Below are 22,934 nucleotides of genomic sequence, written 5' to 3'. Positions count from 1 at the left end.
TGCACCATTAAGAAAACTGACAAGGCAGGGACAAAACTGTGCCTTATTCTACTGAAAGGAAACAATCCACCCAAAAAAACCAAAGATTTGTTTTCAGGAATATCATTTATTTAAATGCAAACAACATAATTGAGAGAAATAGCCGAATTACTTGTGGTCTTCAGTAAGGAATGCAAAAGGCACTTCTTAAATTAAATGTGGAAAACGAATCAATGGAAAGAAGGTGGGGCCAGCACTGTGGAAGCCAACTGCAAAAAGAGGGTACATGTGACAGGTTTTTTAAAAAAGAAGGATGCTGATCATCTTCACCCGTTCATCACCATCCTGACCAGTTCTGTAAAAGAGACATAAGATAAGAGACAAATGTAAGATTGGTGGTCTAAATCTTTGCAGAGACCTACTCCAACTACAGCATGTGGAGCAAGCTCCCCTCCTCATCAAGGTTTGGTGAACCTGGTGGGACATGCTGCATTTGGGGCCAGATCCCCATATTCTGCTCACCCAGAGGAAAGAATGGTTGAAACAGGGAACTAAGAGAAAGAGGCAAGGTAATCATCTCTATCTCCAGTTCAGCCAAAGTATTAGGCCATGTCTATGATCCAAGAGGAGCAGGTTAGAGAAGCCATCGTCGCTGTATGCTTTCCTCTAGTTGAGAAGCAAAGAAAAAGGGGGGAAATCAAGGTAGCTACAGTCCAGTCAGAATGGCCTGCTACAAAATCAGCTTCCATCAGCACAGAGGAGAAAAAATTCAGCACAAAAGCAACCTATTGCAATTTTCTGGTTAGTAGAAAAAGGGACTGGTCCACTCCCCCGAAGCTGGTGGCTAAAATGGAATGTAAAACATGTCTACTTTGTAATGAACTTCTAATTCAGTGTCTATGAAAAAGAGCAGCACCTCTGACACCCACAGAATAGAAGCCCTATTTTGATAGCACTGATGACATGCAAATGAGATAAGAAGAGCCTTCTCATGGCTACACCACCAGCCAGCTCAACAGTGGCCATCAGGTTTTCCCTGAATGAGACCAGTCTCTTCCCTGTGTGTCCACAATATCCCCTTATAAACGGAGGGGGGACTCAGACACATGCAGAAGGGCATGCTGCAACCAGGGGCCAAGAAAGAGGGCTGCAGTATGGAGAGAGAGAGAGACAGAGCAGAAGGAGGCTACACACTGGTCAAAGCCTCATGACTTAAGATGAGAGGGGCCACCAGGGTTTTCCCACAGGCACCTACAGATCTAATTAGCAAAAGCAAATTGTTTCTGTTTGCTGACATAAAAGGTAAATGCTAAAGCTGATTAGTGTTAGGGAAGCCTGATGGGAATTATATGACAATAATAAAGCAGGAAAGGCTGGGGTGCCATCTCATGTATACCCAATGCCCGTACCGGCCCTCAGCCTGACATGATGTGGCGAACAAAGGCTGTGGAGGAAGAACAATTAACACACTGTCAGCAGTGGACATTTTTGCAGGGCCTCTTATGGCACTTTGCTATTATACGGTTCTAGCACTACTCAGCTCGGCTCGACTCAACTCGGTTTGTTTTGATTTTCCATTAGGAATAGTACCTGGTGCTTTTTTGGCACCTGATCTGGCTAGGTTCCAAGCGAGCTGAGTTGATACTAAAATGTGACAGACTGCCGGCCACTGATTGGCAGAGAGTGTTGTCGCTGGAAGTCATGAGTGCGACGTCCACAAGAATTAAACCGATCAATGCCAGACTTCAATTCAAATTCAAAAAACATAAAAAATCCAGAAACATGTATTGCTAGAACTATATAATGGAAAAGCATTTTTAAATTTGTAAATTAAATGTTACAAACATAAGTTAGACAGTAGAATACACATGCATCTCAACACACGATGAAATCAAAGGGTGTGGCCATTGGTAAACTACCCAATTAGTAAGAAGAATCAAATCATTACCTTTGGAAAATGCAATATCCACATTACACACAATACATTTAACCCTCCAAATATTTCTCTTGGCAATTAACAATATTCCATGTCAAAATATGCGAATATAAAGCATAATCTTCAAAGCTTCATTAGTACATTGCCAAGAGTGGTTGGGTGATGTGTACCAAATATGGTGTAGGACTGCAACGTTAAATCGATTATTAATGAATTATGAAAAGAATTACTAATTCAATTAATCAGTTTTTCTTTTAATAATTAAAACAAGATTTCGGATTTTTCAGCTGTTGGGAAACTGAATGGTGTTTTTGTAAGATTTTCTGAAAATATAGGGACTAAACAAATCATTGATTACTATTTATCGTTAGTTTCAGCCCTAATATAGCGATGTGCACAGATACACTTTGTGATCAATGTTAACATCTAAACGTTTCATTGGCTTGAAAATAGTTTTTAAGAGTAACATTGGCAATAGAATGCAATGAGGAAACACTAAGATGTGGAGGGTTACTGTCACCGTTTTAAATAAATATAACCAGTTCGACTCTGTATGAGCATTGACACAATCAGAACCAGTGAAAGTCAATCAGGACAGTCAGGACATATGAAATTATAAATAAATACCAGAGCTAGAGGTGAAGCGTTGTCCACTTGCCTGAGATTAATGTATTTTTGTAAAAAAGTAAAAAGTAAAAGAAAATGTGGAAACCACTGCAGTGTAACTTTACAAGCCAACTGCTTTTAGTCCAAAAACTTGATCCACAGACAAACAAGAGCTCATGTGTTGATGATAGTTAGTTACCTTTTGTGTATAATGATTACACATTGAGCAGTTTTCTGATTTATTGCGATGGAACGCTTGAACACCACCAGCCTAATTAAAGCAAAAATCCAATCTTGATCGAGTTTGTTTTGGCACTCACCTTCATAATTGATGCAGCCATTTGCATCTTCATGTCCCGCTAACAGTGTCTCCACTTCCTCCTCTGTCATTTTCTCACCTAAAAGTGAAACATAAAAATGTTAATTCATTTTATAAAAGTATCTTTATATTGAGTTTTTTAAAGTAGTAATATTTACAGGTTTACACTTGTGGGAAAAGACAGGACATAAAGAAAAGTATAACAGATTTTTATTCTGAGGATTGCAATGTTTTCCCAGAGGTAAAAAAGAGGCTAATACAGCAATTGCCAGCTATCTATTTATGTATGACAGAAAATGGGACTTGCCTAGTGTGGTGAGGACGTGGCGGAGCTCTGCTCCCATTACTGTGCCGTTGCCCTCCTTGTCAAAGACACGTAGTCCCTCAACAAAATCCTCCATGGAGCCTTGATCTTTATTCTTAGCAATGGCCTGTAACATGGGCAGGAACTGCTCAAAGTCTAGCATCTTGATGTTCATCTCTGCAAAAAAAAGAACAGCATAATTGAGGCAATCCTGGGTCTAAGCCTGTGGAGAATTTTCTACCCCGTTGACAATTTAATGACAAACAACTCCAAGCAAGACATTTATTTTTGCTCACCCTCAGCCTTGGGGTTGCCCAGGACCTTGAGCACCTCAGCATTTACAGGGTTCTGTCCCAAGGCCCGCATAACATCACCACACTGGCCAAAACTGATCTTCGCATCTCCTGTCTTGTCAAACAGCAGGAATGCCTCCTTGAACTCTGCAGAATGAAAACACTCGACAAATTAGAGTAGTGATGTGAATTCATTCATTTTCTACCACTTTATACTGCACATGAGGGTTGCGAGTGTACAAATTATGTGGGGAAAATATAGTGGAGAGAAGCAGCCATGTATGGAGGAATGATAGGGGTTAACATGATGTCGGTGAAATTAGAAAACAGAAAAACTAGACAGAGTGTGACTAAATTGAGAACAGGCAGACTCTACTCTACTCTCTGGTTTTCTTTGCGCAAGTCTAAATTTAACAGCAGGGCCCAAAAAACATAACAACAAGCTGGCTTAGGTGTTCTTTGCTACCCAATAAGATCTATTCAGGATACTAAATCAAATTAAATGAATAATTCAGTTAATAAATTAAAATGGATCAATTACTTCACTGACTTGTTTTTAGTGATGAAGCTTTTTTAATGATACAAAAATTTATTAATATTGTCATCATTATTTCCATCTGCAACTTAAGGTGCATATCAATTATTTAAAAGAACCCCCCCCCCCCCAACTTCCACAAGTCAGCAGCAACTGATGCTTGTCATCTGGTGAGCCTGCCTTTTTCATTTCACATCAGCAAGGTGAGAATTCACACTCCATGCTCCACCCCATCTATGAACATTCATACTACAGTATTATTAACATGCAAATGTCCATTGATTACATTTACAAACATTTAACGTCTGGGGTACAAGTAAATGTGTGAACAAAGCAGATGTAAATGTGTGAGTTGAGATATAAAATCAAGCACCACAACAAACTAGATTCGGAATATCAGAAAAAGATGAGAGTAACAATTGCCCAATTCACCTTGATTTTGTGTTGGTATGCATCTTACAGTTACCACTTTTATTTTCAACTCCTAAGTAAGGAGAGTGTACAACTGTCCACAGTGGTCATTATTGTGAATGGCTAATATTGTGTGACCTATATTATATACCATTTTAATGAGTCTACCAGACAAAATGACCTCTATAAGTAAGTGACTTTCTTACTAAAGCTACTAACATTTCAACAGACACCACTACTGTTTACAAGCCTGTACTCAAACTGCAATATTTTACGGCACTGTTCAGTATTCAATACTTCTGTGAGTTATCTGACCCTTCTTAAGCAGTCATTTCCAGAGACTGGGTGAAACCCACAGATTGGTTGCATACTATTTTTTGAGGGGGTTGCTGAAAAGTTTTTCTGAATTTCCAGCCCTTTATCTAATGTAAAGTCATGCATAAAATTAAGATGTCATAATTTTAATCAAAACAAATATCTGGGAAGAGTACGGTTTACCAATTCAAAATAATATTTAAAGTTATAGAAAGGGCAGTAAAAATATAGTCATAGCCAAGAAGCAGTATAGTAAGCACAAAGTTGCTCTTGTTACAATTACATTGACAAGTCATAGTGGAGTTGCCTAATCTTTATGAACTGCCAGGATTGACACAATCTTGTTGATGATTAAATGGTTAATCAATGTAGCTTTGATCTAACAGCAGACTTTGTAGTCATGTCCTTCAGCCAAAATAAGAAAAGAAAAAGAGTCTAAACATTAGGTAAACATGGGGTTTTCACACAATATCTGGTTGGCAAGTTGTTTCTTATTTAATGGGACAAGCTATTCCCTGGGGTGAAAAAGCTCAGGCACTGTTGTGGACTTTTCCTGTTCAGAGGAATGTGCCTCTTCCCTTCTGGATTGTGAGCACTTCTCCCAACACCATATTTGGTATTAGAGGAGTGGAGGAAAGTAGGAGGAGAGAGAGCGTAGCCTATTATGTCAACAGAGATTAACAACCCAACCCTTGGACAAAAACTATCCACCACTGTATCCAGCACCAAAAAAGGTCACACTTGTGCAGATGAGCTGCTTGAAAGACAACAGACATAGTTTGAGGCACAATGACACAGCCAGGGAGGACTGCAATCTAACAGAACAAGACTTATGAGGACAGAAGTACTTCTAGTGCATGACTGACCACAAACAGTGGGGTCCACTTTCCAGAGGTCTCAGGACTTTTGGACCCCATTGGACAAAAACACTGTAACACATGGTCAAAGCTGGTAAGGATTAGAACATTATGTGCGTAATATGACTGACTTTGACGTACCAAACAGTGCAGAGCGGGCTCTCATTCACATCTAAGACAATTTAGTTTTTCCAAAACCAACATGCAGATCACACCCTTAACACTCCCGAGGTAGGCACCAGCTTTTTGTTAAGACGGTCCTGCTTCTCTGACTTACCATGAATCTGATCCAGGTTAAATTCAATCTGGAAAGGACAAGCAGTTGCAAAGTGGAAAAAGTGATGAAACAGTACGAAGGAATTACGAAGGAATAACGAAGGAAAACCTAGTCTTACCACGACTACTATGACAGGCAGGTACACAGCAGGGTGATAGAGGAGCTACAGGGCAAAGTGTAATTTGAAACAAGCGAGAATGAGGGCATGCAAAACAAGCTGGATCTGGAGAATGTCAAACACAAATTCAAAACTTACCAAGGATTTGATCTTCCGAGAAGTCAGACTGTTTAAAGAGAAATTAACCTAATTGAAATCCATTTGTTTTGATGCGCACAGCTAGCTCTAGTTTACCTCAGAGGCACCTGAACACATCGTCTGTCAGTAAAAAGATGTCCACTAACTATATTACATTCAAGACTAACTGTTGTCCACGTCGGCACTTTGATAGCATCAATAATCTCGCCGTGGGATCGTTCAATTCATCCACCGAGCCAGCTAACATTAGCTTCGCAAAAGCTGCACTTCCGCTAGCGAACAGCGAGCCAAAACACAAAAAACACATAAGCAAAGCAAAGCCGTTTCTGAATAATATCAACATAAAGCAATTAGAAATGGCAGTAAAGAAATAGTTGAGTGTCGGGGTCACGGGAAATAACGCACCATGTTCCTGCAGTTGGCTGCTGAGGTGTGTCCCAGGCGTCGGCAGAAGGAGGAATGGGACGGAATTTACAGTAGGACGGGAGGGAGAGAAGAGAATACCCTAACAGCTCTGCGTCATGACGTAAGCACAGTACGTAGTGCCTCTCCAGCAAGCGGGAAGCTGTGCACCCGAAGAGAAGAAGGACACGCCCACTTTCTTGGATTATTGGTAAGAGTTCGTGAAAATATTGGGCTAAGCCAATCAGAGTGTGAGTATGGTGACTTCTTTGCCCATCTCTAGTGATATATAGAATATCGCTCCATATATAGAAACAAACGTCTAGGTATTGTGGTTGTGTTTATTGTTAGCAGCAGTGTAAATCTTTAAACTCATTAAACGTTCAAGTTTAGGACTGGGATGACCTGTTCATCATGTTCTGTTCAGTACTGTAGCTGCATAATCAGTGGAAAGAATAACTTTTATCCACAAAAAAATAGCTTTAGCTGACTAATATTATTTTACAGTTTCAACATTAAATACATGTTTTTTGATTGGAATGACACCCATAGGAAACAAAGTTGCAAGGGCATCTTACAGTATAGGGCACTGCATTACTTAACCACTATAAAGGCACTCCTTTAGAAACAATAACTTTTTTTAAATTTATATTTTACTTTATAGGCCACATATGAATGGAAGCCAGTAGGTCACTCCCTCATGTTTTTTTTTACCACTCTAGAGAGGGTACATTAGTGTCTGTCTTGTGACTCAGGAGGAAACTTTAGCGCACAACGTTTGATAATGATAATGTCATGATTGCAACTATTTTGTATATTTCACTTTGGTCACACCTTTAAGTGATCTTTCAATTGATCCAAGTGATGAAATCAAAAATATTGAGTGCTGTCCCAAGTTTGCCACAAAAATCAATCAGAAGATGAATGACGCTTACAATGTTAATTTCTTCTTCGTCTGCACTGTCTTTACCAGTGATACACCTTTGCTGATGCAATCACCAAGGGCTATTTTGTTTGTTTTTTCCTACCTCTGACTCGTTTTGTTTCTGACAGTTCCCACATGGGTGACACAGAGGTGAAAAAAAATGTGGAGCAGAAAATATAACTGATGGGTTAAAACTACTTTCTAATGTCACAACGCTCACTGATTATATATATTATATTTTCTTTGGTGTTTGAAGTACATCATGTAAAATAATATGCGTAAAGAATTTTACATTACAATCTAAGCAGTAAATCAGACCTGATTGTGTCATTCTTTAGGATATTTTAAGAGATGTCTGTCGCGTGTGTTTGACCCCACTTGAGTAAGCAAATGCATGACTGCAGTGAATGACTTTGCTCGACTTCGAGTTAACGATGTGATTGTCTGGTCATGCAGGAATGATGGATCACTTCAGGCCAGTAAGACCATGGACTGATGCCATGTCCCTTAACAGCATGGCTTAAGTGCTGTCTTTGCCCCCAGCAGGCGCTCTGGCCTCCTGTCACGTCTGTGATCCCACTGTGAGCAGCATGTCTTAACATGGCCTACATTTCCTTGCAGGCAAAATGAAAAGGTCTCATACCAGAAAATCAATGTGAAAGCAGCACTGAAACAGGAAGCACACGGATGGCAGCAAACCTTAAACACCACCTAAGATAAAAGACATTCATGCAAAGTCTAATGTGGGCAATTGAGATGAGTTGTTTTATTTAAATATTTTCTGTCTCATTGACCTATGCCTGGTTTGACCTAAATAAACTGTGATGTAATCTTACCATGTTTTCATTTAACAGAGTGGACAAGGAGCCCACTGTATATGAAATAAAAAAATTTAATTGCACTTTTCATATACCATCACTAGCCGCTTTTCCTGTTATTAGTATGCTGTGACAATGAGTCATGGGTTTATAGCTTGCAGGGTTAAAGCTACTGTTTTGATGCAATCACTTGCCTGATGAACAAGGCAGCACATACTGTAGCAGGAACCAGTATATTCCAGCCTCCCAGTCATTGCCCCTTTTCTTTGCATTACCTCATTAAACTTGATGCAAATCATTTTGTCTGGCAAGTTAGTTTAAAAATGATGTTTTTACATCACAACCTACAGCTGAGAGTTATTATGTTCGCTATTAATTATTTCCAACAGTACTAATTTTAAATACCCCACATTAGCTATGTCACAAAATAACAGCACTCACCTCTAAAGTGCTGGGGTCAAATGGTGAATCCGAGGGACGCAGCATCCTAGGCTTCTGCTCGGGAGCTAATTTTGGTGCTGCTGGAGCTGCAGACAGGCAGGGGAAAGGAGGACCCAGTCTTGCTTCGGTCACAGGTGAAGGAGACTTCTTGATGGAGGACTCTCGTTTAGGGGCCATTCCTACTGCCTTAGAAAACGGATGATCTGAAATATCTGCACCCACTCTCGATATGTCTGCTTCGGGGAGTTAGCAAGCTATGAAATAAAGTGTGTCAGTATCCTGTGGAGGGGTGTTGGTGGTGGCTGAGAGGGGTGCAGGTTGATGATGCTGATAATACTCAGGGAACCGCAGCTATATGAGGAGGAAGAAGAGGTGGATGTATGGTCTGTGTGAGCGAATTTGTGAAGGAAAGTGTGGGGGTGGCAATGAAAGTGAGTGTTGGATAAAGAGGGGATATAAATAGAAAGAACCAGGCCGAGCTGTGTGACTCCAAACACATGCTTTTATTTGGGTCAGAAAAGCCAGTGTGTGTCAGTGCAGCAGTGAAGCAGCACCAAGTGGAGCGTCTCTGTCAAGCATCACACACAGATGATGGCCTAGATTACATCAGTCTCACATTTGTTAGTAAAAGTAGGTTTGATGTGAGTCCTAATCTACTGAACAAATATGATATCCCATTTATAACTTGTCATGAAGAGTTGTTTTAAGGAGTTTACTGTGGGCAAACTAAATACAACAACTTTCCTGAGTGGATTATAGGCACAGCATTTATATGAATGCAGCTTCTTCAGCTTTCACACACATTATGTTTCATTGCAAACCTTCAGAACCCACCACTGTGAACTTTATGCTCTGCTCTCGTGGCCTTCACTAAGTTTAAGGAGGCAACAGCACTGGCTCACATTTATTTACAAGGCCATATTGGGTGAAATATCTATCTGTGTTGCCTCGTGTCCCCAGGAGTGGGTACAACTCCCGCTCATCACATTGGCTCCTTTTCAGAGTTCCCAAAATCCACTCAGAACTTGGTAAAACAGCTTTTTCCTCAGCTGCACATTGGTCATAGAAGAATCTGCAAAATTCACTACAGCTTCAGCATATCATTTCCCTGGGTGAATTCAAAACTCTACTGACAAACTGTGTAACAGAAGAGTGTTCTCGGCCAGGTCTCCTTCAAAAAAGAGATTTAATTTCAAAAGGACCTCGTAGTAAAATAAAGGTAAAAAAAATAAATAAAGTTGCCTACAACTTATGAATAAAGATGACCATGACCTGAATGACTGAGAACCTTCACAATGATACCACTCTGCCCATTGCTCCTGTTCCTGGCTTGTGTGTGTTCGCTACTGGTGTGTAATAAGGATGGGTTAAATGCAGAGGTCAAATTCACTATCACTAATTGGTGTGTGTGTGTGCAAAAAATACTAATTCAAATTCTCAGTTGCTCTATCTTTGCTGATGGAATAAATGCTTTATTTGCTCCTGCAGATACTGACTTCCTCTTGTTTCCTGCAGAGTGGCTGACACTGAAACTACATGCACAAACACAGAGGAATTCAACACTAAGGTATGAATGAGTTCACACCACGATCTGAGCCACAATTAGACTCCAGAACATACTGTATGTTTTGCCCTGTGGGACTCATATCTGTATATATAGCCTGTACTTGCAACCTAATTAAAACTCGAGATAAAGTGTAGTCCCAATGTGCACCACTAGATGTCACCATGACACAACAGGAAGCCACGCAAATCCGTTGAACTTGCATGTATCAAGCTGAAGTTTCTGACCAAAGAACATTATGTTAGTCATAACATGATAATATAATGTAATATAATATAATATAAATATAATATCATATAATTATGTGTATAATATACATATAATCGTTCTATCTTTCTATCTGTCTATCTATCTAGCATCCTGGCGTCACGCTCCTCGCTCCTCCAATAATCAATGCGCGCTCAATGGGCCTTGAAATCACCGTTTATGTGGCTCAAGCGTCAAAACAATAGCGACATAGACCCTCGCTGCGAGACCAACGGCACTTCTGACAGATTGAAGCTTGAACAGCAGATCGAACATGGAAACTGATTGTGATTGCGTGTGAGTGTGTTTTACAATAATGGTGCAATGTTTGAAAGGATTTTTATTTATTTGGGGGAATAGATAGATGAATAGATGAATGGATGAATGGATGCTGTCACTCCGCCTTCACACTGCTCACTGTGCCAGCTCATCGCTGTTGAGTCTGCCGAGCAGACAGCTCAGTGTCAAAGAGTTTAAGAAGATTAGCAGTGCCTCACGTTTCCCTCATCATTTGTAACCATAATCCACCACACGAGGCTAATAATACAGGAATATCCCATATAGTTGCTTTCTAATAGATTATCAGGACATTTGAATGTCAGTCTGCACAATAAGTGTCTGCATCATTAGTGGATGTAGAATTCATTTACAAAATTATTAGTCATGTTTGTAAACAAACAACCAAAACATCATCAAACGTAATTTTCCTAATCTTTAATTTTGTGTGCAGTGTTGTGAAAGCAAATTCAATCACTCCAACTTAAAAGAAATGTTTCAACAGATCCTCTGAGGTGCCCCAATTGACTAATGAAATTATGGCAGTTCTTCCACCTAATGCCATTCAGAGTTCCCACCGCTACTGCAAATCTCCAAACCACCTGATTTATTTTTAATGATATTACACCCCTCAGTCGGCTGTGTCATGGTAATAATCGGGGTGCTCCAGCTGCCTCCAGATCACATTAGCCAGGCTTAATATTGACAGTGCTGGGCCCACTAAACAATGAGGCTGTGGGGATAGGGAGCTTAGAGGCTGCCTAGCCAATGGGCATACTGCAGGAGGTAGAGGAGATGCAGGCCAGGATGCTCCAGTTCCCTATGCCCTGGAGGACTGGCACCATCATTAAACATTTTTTTCTATAGTCCTGTGGAGCTTTAAACCCACCAAATCCAGATCAAAACCCCACCCAGGCCCCAGACATCAAAACCATACTGACAAGGGACGGTGAAACTAGTGGCAACATGATTCCCTTCTATTCTTTCACCGCACTGAGTGACCTGCCAGGGAAACACCTCAGCAGCTGCACCTTGAGTAGGTTCCTGCTGTGACATCTTTGAATATGACTTATCAGCAGGTGAAGTTTATGTTCAAGAAAACTGAAAACACTTTCATGATTCCTATCAAAAGAAAAAAAAGAAAGAGCAAAACAATATGAGAAACATATGTGAACAAATGTAAACCCAGATATTGACTTAATATTTCCACATGTTGGGTCATATAATGTAATGTAATGTAATGTAATATACACCAGTATGCAATATAATAAAAACATATTTTGCAATCGGATTTGATTAGAAAAGTGCGTTTATCCGTTAGACTAATTTACGGTATATGTCTCAGGCTTGTCTCGTTGCAGCATTTGCATAATGGTCACACTGGGAATCAGACAAGGCCACTTGTGGGATACTTGCACCTGATCACAGAGACACTGTGGCTCCTTGCCAATCACAGCTCTACAGTTGATACTTCCAATTAAAAATCACCTGTATTTGTCCTATCATTTATCAGGTTGTTCGACGTCAGTTATGGATGTTCCATTGCACGGAGGTTTTATCTTGTGTCCCAAATTGTTGTTTGGATCGGAGGGGATTTTGTATGGGGGCCCACAGATTACCGTCGTTGATTAGTGGTTGGGTGTAATCCTTTCAGCCCCTCTCTCTCCAAAACACCCCTGGGATATGCCCGTCTCCCTGAGGACCGGCAGCATGGCAGATGGATCCTCCTCCCCCTTTTCTGCCCCCTCTAACAGCTCACCCAAAACACTGTTGATGTCCTGGGACGGAGGTTGTAAAGTATCCTGAATATGAAACCACAGGCACCTTTGTTTAATGGCTCTCTCCCCACTTAGTGAGAATTGCCCTCAGGCCTGATTCCCATTCTGTAGCTGTATTTTTGCCCGATTGGAATGTGTTCCAAATCCATTAGCCCAAAGGAAGAGGAATAAGCTGCAAACAATCTGCTCATATTGCCCGAAAAAAAACCTTACTATAGATCTTATCAAAACTGACTTGATGATCAAGGGGACACTAAGGTGTTGACATCATGATTTTATTGATATAGCAACCCATTTTCTGTAGATATATAGGCTATGAAATGGTCTGAAGTCATTATATCCCTACACTATATAGCTATTTATATATATATATGTATATGTATACATATACATATATACTCATATATATATATATTTATATATATATACATATACATATATACTATATATATATATACTTGTTCACTTAGGGCATCGATTCATGTAGGCTGCAGGTAGAACAGTCACCTATGCTATAGGCACCATATTAAAAGTTATTAATTTGGGAAACATGGGAAAAACATTGCCAAACCTTTTTTAAAAAGAATCAACAACAATTTTCACAAAGCCATCTCACTTAAGTCTATGTTTCATAACTCTTTTGTGTCTCTTGGTTGGCCCTCACATCTCGTGCTCCTTGAGGTTTAAGACTTAGTTTTCATTTGCAGGCTAAAATCTGGTTTAGGTTCACTGCGTGCACGTATGTGTGTGTTTATGCTCATGGTACTAATGTTCCTCAGTGTCCAGCAGAGACAGTGTTTCCCTCAGGAAAGTCTGGTGCAAAACTATATTCAGCCTCAAAGAGAAACAAATATAGATATTTGCAGCCCTGGGACTTGTTGCACTCACACACACACACACAAACACAGAGTCTGGTTTCCATACCTCAGAGGACATTGCATTGAGATACAGTCATTTCCTGGAGACTTCATCCATCCATCTTCAACCACTTTAACCTCCACATGAGGGTCATGACATAGGGTGAAAGGCAGGGTACACCCTGGAAAGTTCGCCAGTCCATCACAGGACCACATAGAGACAAACAACCAGTCACTCTCATACTCACACCTATGGTCAATCTAGAGTGTCCAATATACCTAACCCATATTACATGTTTTTGAACTGTATGAGGAAACCGGACACACGGGGAGAACATGCAGAAAGGCCCTTGTTTCCGACCGGGTGGCAAACCTGGATCATCTCACTGCAAAGGCAAGAGTGCTAACAACTACACCAACCGTGTGGCCCTTTCCTGGAGACTTACTCAATAAAATGAACCATACTACTGGCCTAACCCTAAGCTTATCCTAAACATAACTCCATCCCAACTTTACAACATGTCACCTTAAATATAATAATTTATGTTGTGGGTTGTGTTGTGCTTTTTGTCCCCATAAGGAAGACAAGTCCCCATAATGTGACTGTGTGAACAGAATGATGTCCCCCACAACATGGTACATGTACACGGAAATTAGTCACTGGAACTTTGGGAAATCTCTATGTGCTGCACATCTAAAACTTGAACCAACATGTACATACAGCCCATCAATATTCACAGGCTTTTAATATTAGCAAGGCAACAATACAATTTCATCTCTTTAGTCCCACCGCCTTGTGCCCAACGCCCCAACCCCTCTTGCAAATCCACACTCTATCTATCTTTTATGATCACTACAAGGGGCTCTGCTTTCAGGAGCAGACCAGGGCGCATGTGTGTAGAGGTTTAATTCCTATTGTGTTCCTGCAGTCTTGCTCTGTGAGTGTGTCTGTGTTTCAGCAAAGGAGGGAGAGGGAGATAGAGATGAAGAAAAAGACAGGAACAAGGACCCATCTGTCAGCACAACGCACAAATCCGTCCCATTCCACTCTGAGTCCCAGGGGACAAGAGCGAGAGACAACTCACTTGTGGCAGTGTTTTTTGGAAGGGAGGGGGTTACCCCATCACTAATAACGATAGCACTTTAATAGCTAATGTAAGGCTGGTACTCCTTTGGGCAAATCTGTACAGAGGAACTTATTTTTGACAGCTCATGCCAAAGCGCATACATTTATTATCCTCAATAAGCATACAATCCTATGACTCTTTTCTTGTTTCCATCGTTAAAATCATACAAACTCATCAAAAGTTGGATCAGATCAGATGTGTTCATGTGACCTCTTCCAGAAGGTTAGCTATCTATGTTACTGCTTCAATGGGAGCAGGACAATTCCCTCACCATTAGTCAGTCAGTCAGTCATTTGGGAAACCAATAGGGAGTGTGGGAGACTGTGAGACTCCAATTCCCCATGCAGGCTGCAGGTGTGGTGAAGGCCACGCACACACTCATGGGACAGAAGGGTTGTGTGTTTGGGGGTAGGGGTGCATGTGTACCTGGGGAGCACTGAGCACATCCCATTAGTCTAGAGTTGTTGCTGTACACATGCAATATCTGATTCACATGGAGAAACTCACACGTCCGCATGCATGCTTTGTGTACCTATATATGGCTTTGTGAGGACACACATTGATCCTATATGTAACCATCGTGACTGAATCATAAACTTTATTGTTCTCACCGTTCAGGCTCAAAACCGTAGCTTGTTATAAATGTGTGTGTGAGAGATTTGTACACTGTGCACTAATTGTTTAAACTGCACTTGCACAAACTGCTTGTCTGTATTCACGATAAATAATAATTGTAAAGTGTATTTATAGAGCAAAGTCCACATTACAAACATCAGCAGACAAACGTGATTGTCACTTAGACAACATACGTTTGTGCATTCATTTGGACGGCCTAACCAAAGTGTTATCACAAAGCAACCATAATCAGGTAATGCCCAAACCTAACCTTAACTTAAGCAAATCTTCAAATCTTAGCCTTAAGTTCCTAAGCATTGATGTCCTTCCTCATTAGGAGCAGGTTTTGGTCTCCACACTGGTCCTGACACGGTCAGCATTTATGCCAGAAATAAATAGCGCGCGCACACTCTCACACAGCATAAGACTCCCTCCTCTTTGTCTGTGTTCACGTGCCTTTATGGCATTGACCAACAGTGATTAGGGCCGTTAGCGAGGTGAGTAAATGCTGTTTCAGCACGAGACATCATCTTGGACAAGCGAGTGACGCGTGAGCATCCAAGCAACAGATGCCCCCCCCCTCCTCCTCAGAGAACCCCCTCCTCCGACGCACCATCTGTTCACCTCTGTTCAATAAATCGTTGGCTAAGTGCCTGTTTTCTTAACGCGATGTTGCCGAATCGTCACGTGACGCCACGTCTCGTTTCCCCCAAAATATATCGCACACTCAGGCAGATCCATGCTAATGCTGCGGTTGTTGGCAATGTTCGGTCTCTCTTCAGTCTCGGGCACAGCTGTGCGCAGTCGCGCGCACAATGGGATCAATGTGGGGGCACGTGCGGCTCGCGAGACCCCGGCTGTCAATAGCCAGTGATGAGAATAGACCCCCTGCTGCGCTGCGGCTCGCCACGCACGAGGCCAAGCGGGCGTTTATTATGCCGCGGTATTTGTGGTCAAAACTGAGAGAATGCTCAATATTGAGATACAATTAGAGACGGTAAACGTCATATAGTTTATACCTCAGAGATCTCCACGGGCTGTGATGACATGAAAAGCCAATGTCCGTGCTTGTTAGTGTTAGTTAGTTGGTTAATTAGTTGATTATCCTTGTTCTGATATATGAATAATTACAAATGACAACAGAACATGATATTTAATGGTAAACAATCAGTCTATTTTAAACACTCAACTGTAATGGTTTAAACTAGAATGTATAGCAAATGTTCATTTATTTTAACTGCTTCTGTTTTCCTTGCTCTGTTTGCACTTTGAATATGTGACATATAGCCTTTAATAAGCCTTTCACTATATTCATTTTTTGGCTACATAAAGAACCCCTCTCTCCATCATGGCACCAACCACTTCAATAACAACAACAATAATAATAATACTGTCCGTGGGGACAGAATATGGCGCTAAAAATGAAAGAAAACAACTGAATGAGTCAGTGAACAGCGCACACCTGCTCTCTGCGCACCAAGCTGTCAAAATCACTTAAATGCGCACACACGGAGGAGCGTCTCTTATACGAAGAGAAGACCAGGCCAATGCTGTGTTTAATTAAGTGGAACATTTCTAATCCAACCGACTAATGAAGAGATAGACAATCGATTAGGATGGTTAACACACGACATCGAAACAGAATGGCGTTTTTTTCTTTTCTTTCTGCCCTACATTTTGAGTGTGAAAATGTGGCTAAATTGCACAACAATGCAACACGTGATTTCTGCCGGATTTTGGCTGGACAGACAAACCCAGATTATAACAAACGTTATGACATCTGTGATACATCATGGTTCTGTTAGAGGAATGAAGAGAGTTTAGTAAAACATGGTGTTATTCTTTCATTCCAGAGATTGGATCTGGCTCCACAGATGGGGTTCTTTTTTGTTCTTTTTCCCCCTTTTTTTAAATATAGGATTATTTTTCTTTAATCCGAAAAAATCCAGTTGAGATTTAGATCCTCTTTTTTAAGGGGGACCGCCAAGACAACAGAAAAAATAAATATAAAACATGTTATGGAATTAACTCTATAAGTATAGTTCAAAGAAAACAGTCACATTTTAGGGAATCTGCCTCATTTTCTTTCATCCTACGCATTTTGTGAGATTAAAGTCACCAGACACACAAAATAAATAAAATGAAGTGATTTGTTCATCTCTCTTGGAAGTAGAGGGTTTATATTTGGAAAAAAATAGAAAGGAATTAAAGTGGGTACTAACACAATTGCTGTGGAGTAAAGAGATCTAGGCTTCAGACAAATGTTTTTTGTTTTGTTTTTTTATTTTTATCATTCATTGGCGAATTAAACCTGCAAGTGTGTTTTAGAGTGTGTGCTCTGATGTAATATCTCACACGTTCCCAGCATCATCCACAATGACCACATTTATGACATGTTTATTGTTTTCCAGGGTGCGCGCCTCTCGTGCTGCCATCTGTGTCATTTGGACCTCCAATTCTGCACGTGCATCGGGGCGCGCTCTATTTGTCCTCTATACACTCCTACTGGCTGGGGCGCAACTTCTGGCCACGAGCCCGCCACGCGCGTTTGGAACAGTTAGGGATGAGTTGGTGGTGGGTGGGGCGCCGGGAGGAGGGGCTGGCGCTGCTTAAGGCGAAAAAATCAGCTGGGTTTTGTCATTTGCAAATGAAAGTTCCGTGCGCACTCATGGATGTTTGAGAGAGAAGAGTTCAGCACGAGAGAAGAGAGAGAGGAACACAGCGACTCTGGGTTTATCTCTCAGCTGCCGGACTTTTTCAAGTTGTCTTTTTTGTCTTATTTTACATTGGTGACTCCACACAGGTGAGTTAAATAATTTTGCGGTCGAAATCCAAATACGTCTTTAAATAATATTTAAATTGAAAATTGAACAACCCAACTCTGCAATTGTAAATAAGCTCTTTAACAAAATAGGTTATCAATAAACCAAATGAATTTGCTTGTATTAGCAGTGATCTTATAATTGCATTTTTTTCCTCACAGTCCGACAATTATGTGCCTTAACATCTGAATTTAATTAAGTTCAGTTGCCTAATGTGCCCCATTTTTACACGTTAGTGCACAATAATTAATTGGGACAGTTTTCTCCTCCCTGTCTGAGGTCTGGGTTTCCCTAAAATGACAGAACAGTCTATTTCTTACTGTGTTCTTAAAAGCTTCTGTGTATTTACTTTATACAATGTTCACATTTTATTATAACACTGAGAAATACAGGTTTTTGGAACGTTTTAAACAATACATGTCCTACTCATTTCTACATTGCCCACTTAATCTTGCGGTTTTATATGCTGAGTAAATCCGGTCGTGTCCCAGATTGACAGCTCTCTGCAAATCAGCGGGGGATCATTCACCAACTATATTCCCCAAACAGTACACAACAACATAATATCAGGGGTTTCTTCTAAAATATTTGCTGTTCTTTTGGGAAAGAGTTAGATGCTCTAAGAGTGAACTGTCCACACAGCAGTGCTGAAATGTGACCACTTATTCTCTAACTCATGGGACATTACTCACAATTGTTAAATGTTATATATATATATACATATATACATATACATATATAAATATATATATATATATTTTTTTAAAGTGGACCATCATGCATTTACAGGGTGTGTTATTAATGGACGGAATATTTTTGTGCTGCTTTTCCTCAGATCAAAAAAATGATGAACAAACCGTTTGGGAATGAGCTGGTGAGCTCCCTCGGCTGGCTGGAGGAGCAGGAGGACAGTAGCTCACAGGATGGAGAGGAAAGCCCAGAGATGAGAGGGCACCATGGTCTGACTCTAGGGGGCCGGATCCACTCTTGCACAGAACTTGGCAGTGAAGACATGGAGGAGGAAGAGGAAGAGGATGATGACGATGAGACCGGACCAAATGGAGAAAATGGTCCTAAAAGGAGGGGCCCTAAGAAGAAGAAGATGACCAAAGGTAGACAGGAGAGGTTTCGTGCTCGGCGGGTCAAGGCCAATGCCAGAGAACGCTCCCGTATGCACGGACTGAACGACGCCCTGGATAATCTCCGCAGAGTTATGCCCTGCTACTCCAAGACACAGAAGCTGTCAAAAATTGAGACTCTAAGACTGGCCCACAACTATATCTGGGCCCTGTCTGAGGTGCTGGAGAGTGGCCAGTCCCCAGAGAGCAATGGCTTTATGGAGATGTTGTGCAAAGGTTTGTCTCAGCCCACCAGTAACCTTGTAGCCGGCTGCCTGCAGCTGGGACCCAGTCCGATGATGCTCAACAAGCTGGACGACAAGTGTGGAGGCCCCGGGGCGGGTGGTGCAGTGGGTCAGGCTGGCCATCCCCTCAGCTACCCATCCCCAGGCCTTCCCAGCCCCCCCTATGGCTCCCTGGAGGCATCCCACCTCCTCCACATGAAAGGTTTCAAGGGACCTGTATATGACAACCCCTCCTCAAACGAGTGCAGCAGTGGCACCCCACCGTACGACGGGCCCCTCACCCCTCCCCTCAGCATCAGCGGCAACTTTGCCCTGAAGCAGGAGCCTTCTCCCCATGAGTCAGAGAGGAACTACACAACCCAGCCGAGCCACCATGCCCACTACCTATTGTCGCACCATTACCCCTCCTCGATGACAGGTGGCTTACCTGGTGGGCCTCCGAGCCATCCACTTTTTCAGGCATCACGTTATGAGCTCCCACTGGATGTGGCCTTTGACTCCTTCGCTCCCTCTCACTTGGTCACGGGTCAGATTGGTAACATCTGAAATAGAGAGGATGTGTGATTGATCAATATATTGCTGTAAAAACGATGGTCAAGGTTATTCTGTATAGAAAAGAAAGGTTTGAATTTACTAATTGTCTAGATCTCGGGGAGAGCACTGAATGCTCAAAGAGTGAGAGAGAGAGAGAGACTCGTCACCTCAACTCAATCTACCTGATACAAACATGCACCCATAACTTTTATTGTTTTATTTATTCTGTTTTGTTATTATCAAATGCTGATCTTTGGATTAAAGTATTTCTTTATAAATTTCCCCCAGCAGTTGTTGCAGAGAAACTAAAGATTAGTTTCCAAATTACCCTCAAGCATCACACAGATATTTGTGATGTGAGGAGTTTGAACAAAAACATGAAAACTTTCCCAAACGTTCTGACTGTCCTGATATCCAAGGAGTTCATCCATCCTAAATTGTGCACTGAGGCCTACAGCCAATGTCCTTCTCGTCATAAGGGAAAAACAATGCATTTATTTATATCTGTATTTAATATTTATTTTGATACATTTTTGTCCTTTTTTTATATTCTGTTTTTGTTTCACCGTTTCATTGTTGCCAGTCACTGGCAGCTGTACTGTATTTAATTATTTATTGGAGGTCTTTCAGGAACTTGCTCATTTGGTGTCACAGTTGTTGTCATTCTGTACTGTTGTAAATATTTTGCTGTTTCGCACTTAATTGAATAAATATTCTTATATTATATGCTATTTCCATAGTAACAATGATTTCCAATGTGTTTACTCCAGTTGCCTTCATATAGAACTTCAACATAGTACAACAATCTCCTTTATACCCTTTCACATTGCATTGGTCACATGCTTATTAGTATAGAATATAGTCTGACTTAATTTCAAAATTGAAATTAGTTTTATGTTCCAGTTTATTCATTTTAAACAGATTAATCAACAGCAGTTGACCCTGGCAGTTCCTTTTTCACACACTCAGTTTCAACTAAAACCACATATATTATATGCAACTTTCTAATAAGGTTGAGCTGGAATCTTACCCAAAAGAAAATGTAAAGAAAAGTTTTGATCCTTTCATTTCACTAACAGAATATAACAGAATAGAAATCCTTATTAGTGCAAACGATGAAGGCAGTAAACATATACATTATATTAAAGTAGAAAACATGTTGCTAAATGCAAAATATAAACATAGGCTCTAAATGAAAAGGGCAGAAATAAAACACATGAAAAGACAGACATCTATATTCAGTATTATTGCAATATTGTGCAATCCCTCCTCTATGTGTGAATTATAATTTAATATATTAATGGCTAAGAGGTCAAAAAATGTTCTGTTTGTCTATTAAACCCAGTGAACGTATACAAGACAAAGTTAGTGGAATAATAGAGGTCTGTTGCAGTGTGTGTGTGTGTGTGTGTGTGTGATGCCATTCAATGGCTCGCTCCAGGATTTGTATCGGGTCAGGCAGGAGGCTGTTGTGGGCCATGGGAAAACAGCTCTGGGGAACAGGTGAACATGCCACTTCTATATCGTTTGCGTCCTCTCCCACATGACACAGTTTCCCATCCAGCTTATGCCAAAACACTGTAGGGCAAGAGGCATTTCAAAGAATTCATCAGCATGGACTGAAAGAGAGAAAAGCACCAGATTTTTGTTTAAAGAAACATCACACGAATGCAGATATGTATACATTCATCAAATCCCCTTTCCAGTATTATTTTTCAAACTTCTAAAAACAGTAGAGTGGTTTTATAAACTAAATTCTAGTGGGTTAAAAACATTAATTACAGCTTACATTCAATGAAAAAAGTTAAAGAGGTGGTTTTATGTTCACATTTCAACACAGAGGTCATAAAAGTTATTATCAGTGTTCTTAAGCATTTCCAGATTAGCTGTAAGCAGTAACACACATTTATATATCACTCAACTAATGTCAAAAGTGTCAGTTTTGACTTTAATGATTACGTTGAAGGACATGACGGCTCTTGAAATAAACAAACAACCAGGCAGAGTGCAAAAATGGAGTGGTGAGAGCAGGCACTGATGTGCACAAGTGTGTTGATCACTGTGGTCCTTCAGGCTATTGTAAGGAGGGGAATGTGCCTGGGAGGTTGTTGTGCAGGACTACTTTTCCCCTATTTAGTGAGCCCTCCAAAGGTTTGTCTTTTCCAGTCCTGGCAACAGTAGAGAAAGGCTAGAAGAGAAAAAGGGAGCGATTGTTTTACCGGGCGCCACTGGTCCATTGTGAGCGCAGCCTGTTCTTTCTCTTGACCTGTGACCTGTATTGTTGCGGGGTTTCTCGTTTAAGGGAGGGCAGACAGCTGGGGGAACTGCGGGGGGGCTGATGGACAGCTGGGCCAATTTGCAGAGAGAGAGCGAGGGAAGGAGAGGAGAGTGAGAGCATGAGAGAGGAATGAGAGACGGAAAGAGGAATCAGTGTGTTGGGGTGGAAAGGGGAAGAGGAAAGAGAAGGAAAGGGCAGCAGAGGTGAGGGAGGTCCTTGCTCCTCATTCACAAGTTTGTCCCCTGTGCTCTTGGGTGTCAGCCTTGGCATAGGAGTGACACATAGCTTTACACACAGGCAGACATTTGGCCTGTGAGAAAGTACTGGCAGAGTTTAGCTGGCGTACACTCTCTTTGTGTCTGTCCTGTTTTGTTTTTTTTTTTTTAAAAATGGGGGGCAGGGTATGGATTATCCCTCTGAGTCCAAATACATGAGTGGGTGGATATGGAAATAATCCCCGTAAATTACCTTTGGATACAAGATTACAAGCTACGGGACAGTCTTTGGAAATTGGGAAAAGTTATGAGAGACCTTTTTTGACCGATATAGGGAAGAATTGCAGTGGTGAAGCTTGAAGGTCAAACTGTAAAATACTTTGAAATGAGGTGCAAAGTACTACTAAGTGGATCTTATCTATAAAGAGAGTGTGTACACGACAGCCTCTTCAAAATGACAGAACACACACTGAAATGCTCTCTTGGCCAAGGAGGCATCCAGCAGAGCACGACCTGTAGCTCAGTCCCCCGGGAGAGTACGGTCATTTCACATATGTATAAGCCATTAGTGTAGTTATGGTTTTA

At 41.1% G+C, this 22,934-nt stretch overlaps 2 protein-coding genes across 6 annotated transcripts; one reads left to right on the top strand and one right to left on the bottom strand.

Moving 5' to 3' along the window:
• Positions 1-86: 86 nt before the first annotated feature.
• Positions 87-6,609, bottom strand: zgc:153867 (uncharacterized protein LOC337226 homolog). 5 transcript variants are annotated; one of them, XM_058642820.1, is made up of 8 exons: positions 6,494-6,602; positions 6,089-6,116; positions 5,951-5,995; positions 3,441-3,584; positions 3,148-3,321; positions 2,842-2,919; positions 1,376-1,423; positions 87-334 (listed from the first exon to the last, which is right to left on the bottom strand). In XM_058642820.1, the coding sequence occupies exons 1-7, from the start codon at positions 6,494-6,496 to the stop codon at positions 1,395-1,397; spliced, it is 501 nt and encodes a 166-aa protein (XP_058498803.1). In that variant the 5' UTR covers positions 6,497-6,602; the 3' UTR covers positions 87-334; positions 1,376-1,394. The 5 variants fall into 5 exon arrangements, with proteins under 5 accessions (XP_058498803.1, XP_058498802.1, XP_058498805.1 ...); XM_058642819.1 differs by having other exon boundaries at positions 1,389-1,423; XM_058642822.1 differs by lacking the exon at positions 5,951-5,995 and having other exon boundaries at positions 1,389-1,423; positions 6,494-6,609.
• An 11,176-nt stretch (positions 6,610-17,785) lies between these two features.
• On the top strand, positions 17,786-20,582 carry neurod4 (neuronal differentiation 4). Its single transcript, XM_058643167.1, has 2 exons — positions 17,786-17,940; positions 18,795-20,582. The coding sequence occupies exon 2, from the start codon at positions 18,804-18,806 to the stop codon at positions 19,866-19,868; it is 1,065 nt and encodes a 354-aa protein (XP_058499150.1). The 5' UTR covers positions 17,786-17,940; positions 18,795-18,803; the 3' UTR covers positions 19,869-20,582.
• Positions 20,583-22,934: the final 2,352 nt, after the last annotated feature.

The sequence above is a fragment of the Solea solea genome, chromosome 11 (assembly GCF_958295425.1).
Source record: "Solea solea chromosome 11, fSolSol10.1, whole genome shotgun sequence".
NCBI lineage: Eukaryota > Metazoa > Chordata > Actinopteri > Pleuronectiformes > Soleidae > Solea > Solea solea.
The sequence above is the reverse complement of the archived record's forward strand: the minus strand, read 5'-3'. Positions and strand labels throughout refer to the sequence as shown.